The sequence below is a fragment of the Grammomys surdaster genome, unplaced genomic scaffold, assembly GCF_004785775.1.
Source record: "Grammomys surdaster isolate TR1022 unplaced genomic scaffold, NIH_TR_1.0 137, whole genome shotgun sequence".
NCBI classification, from domain to species: domain Eukaryota; kingdom Metazoa; phylum Chordata; class Mammalia; order Rodentia; family Muridae; genus Grammomys; species Grammomys surdaster.
This window is the reverse complement of record NW_021604595.1, coordinates 9,299,452-9,301,768: the sequence shown is the minus strand read 5'-3', so window position 1 is coordinate 9,301,768 and position 2,317 is coordinate 9,299,452. Positions and strand designations below refer to the sequence as shown.

The following is a 2,317-nucleotide window of genomic DNA, read 5'->3' as shown; positions in this document are numbered from 1 at the left end:
CCTGTATCCTAAGTGGGGAAAACATGAAACAAACTTGACATTTAGTAACTGTGGCCCCCCATGGAATTTGGGGTTGACGGGAAGCTGCTGATCCTTTGGGATATTTTTATTTTAAACAATTAGCCTTTACTCCGAGTGTTTCGGTTGCTTCATCTAGGGAGTCAAATAGTCATGTCCTCATAGTAGTTAATATGCCTTTTTAAGGACTTTCCTAGCAGCACAGAAAATTAAGCCCTGGAAAGAATTTGGCACAACAGTTAGTCATCCGCCTTGCTTTAAAGCATCCCCAGCTGGTACAAAAAGGGGCGGGGAGTATGGGTGGAAAAAGGCCAGGTTAAGCAATTTATTGTCAAGCACGACATTTTTTATTGACAGAGTCTCTCCAGGCAGTATTCACATGCTCCGAATTGAAGCTTTTAGCTGGGCAGAGCTGGTTAAGCAAACACACCGAGTCATTCGAATGCAATGATTAACAGGAAGCCGGGGGAGCAGGCACATTTAACTGCCTGCCACTGGGAGAAGAGGTTTAGTTCCGAGTTCCAGAGAGATGCCTTGCCCGAAGGTCACTGATAGTGATTTCCATTTGAGGACAGGTAGGGTCATTGCCTCCTGGAACCTCCCTGGGGAGGGGAATTTTTGTGTAGTAATTGGTTGTAAGTTACTTGGAGGCTGGGCAATGGAGCAGCTTCAGAAGTCTGTCAATGAAAAGTGACGCTATAAGCAAGCTAAGAAGAGGAAAGGGAGAGAAGAAAGAACCGAGAACTGTACTCATCAGGACCACATCCGTGTGGGATCAGACCCATATCTGTGCAGGATGATCCTAGGACTTGGGGAAAAAGTAAGTTAAAGGAAGCTTTGCTCCAATTCTGTCTCTCAAGACGCTTTGCTCATTTCCTGCTTTTGGAAGATGGGCTCTTGGAAGTACAGTCTTTTCAGCCTATCTCTAATTGCTGCCTTGACGCTTATGTTTATTTACAATAGCAAGTTATGGGCGAACAATCCTTTCCCAAGGGCGGTTTCCAATATTTCGGTCTTAGCAGAAGTCTGTTTTCATATGTTCAGTGGGGAGAAGTTTTATACGGAGGACAGTGCACGGAAAACTACCCTAGAAACCTTCACCTGTTCCGAGTACAAGGTTCAAAATCACTACATAACAGAGACTCTCTCTGAAGAAGAAGCCCAATTCCCTCTGGCTTTTACACTTACTGTCCACAAAGATTATGACACTTTTGAGAGACTCTTCAGGGCCATTTACATGCCCCAGAACATCTATTGTGTGCACGTGGATAGTAAGGCAACAGAGACCTTCAAAGAAGCAGTGCGTCGGTTAGTAAACTGTTTCCCCAATGCCTTCCTGGCCTCTAGGATGGAGCTGGTGGTCTATGGTGGCTTCTCCCGGCTCCAGGCTGACCTGAACTGCATGAAAGACCTGGTGGCCTCCAAGGTCCGCTGGAAATATGTCATCAACACCTGCGGGCAGGACTTTCCTCTGAAAACCAACAAAGAAATAGTTCAGTACCTGAAAGGGTTTATTGGGAAGAATCTCACCCCAGGGGTGCTGCCTCCCGCTCACGCAGTTGGAAGGACCAAGTATGTTCACCGGGAGCTGATAGACCTTAAAAATCCCTACGTGCACAATACAGGAAGATTAAAAGCCCCTCCTCCTCACAATCTGACCATTTACTTTGGCACTGCATATGTGACCCTCACTCGAGAGTTTGCTAACTTTGTCCTCAAAGACCAGCGTTCACTGGACTTAATCTCCTGGTCCAAGGACACCTACAGTCCTGATGAACACTTCTGGGTGACACTCAATAGGATTCCTGGTATGTATATTTTATTTCTCTCACATCTCACACCGTCATCTTTGTCTTAATAGTGTTTATTTGTTGTTGTTGTTGTTTTGAAGAGACTTTGTCTTGCTATGCCCAGTCCAGGCTATCCTGGAACTCCTGAGCTGTCGTGACTTCCTGGGTATCTGCAATTACAGTGATTTCACATGAGCCACTGTCTTCATTTTCATTAATGTATATGACATGATCGATGCTAAGTAGGCTTCTCAAAAGATGGTAGTTTTGGGCTGGAGAGATAGCTCAGCGGTTAAGAGCACTGATTGCTCTTCCAAAGGCCCTGAGTTCAATTCCCAGCAACCACATGGTGGCTCATAACCATCTGTAATTGGATCCGATGCCCTCTTCTGGTGTGTCTGAAGACAGCTACAGTGTACTCATATAAATAAAATAAGTCTTCTTTAAAAAAAAAAAATGGTAGTTTTTATTTTTTCAAGACAGAAGTTCTCTGTACAGCTCTGGCTGTC

General features: G+C 44.9%; 1 protein-coding gene across 1 annotated transcript; it reads left to right on the top strand.

Moving 5' to 3' along the window:
• The first annotated feature begins 487 nt into the window (after positions 1-487).
• Positions 488-1,956, top strand: LOC114617598 (N-acetyllactosaminide beta-1,6-N-acetylglucosaminyl-transferase-like). The gene has a single exon (XM_028763199.1). The coding sequence runs from the start codon at positions 908-910 to the stop codon at positions 1,874-1,876; it is 969 nt and encodes a 322-aa protein (XP_028619032.1). The 5' UTR covers positions 488-907; the 3' UTR covers positions 1,877-1,956.
• The last annotated feature ends 361 nt before the right edge of the window (positions 1,957-2,317 follow it).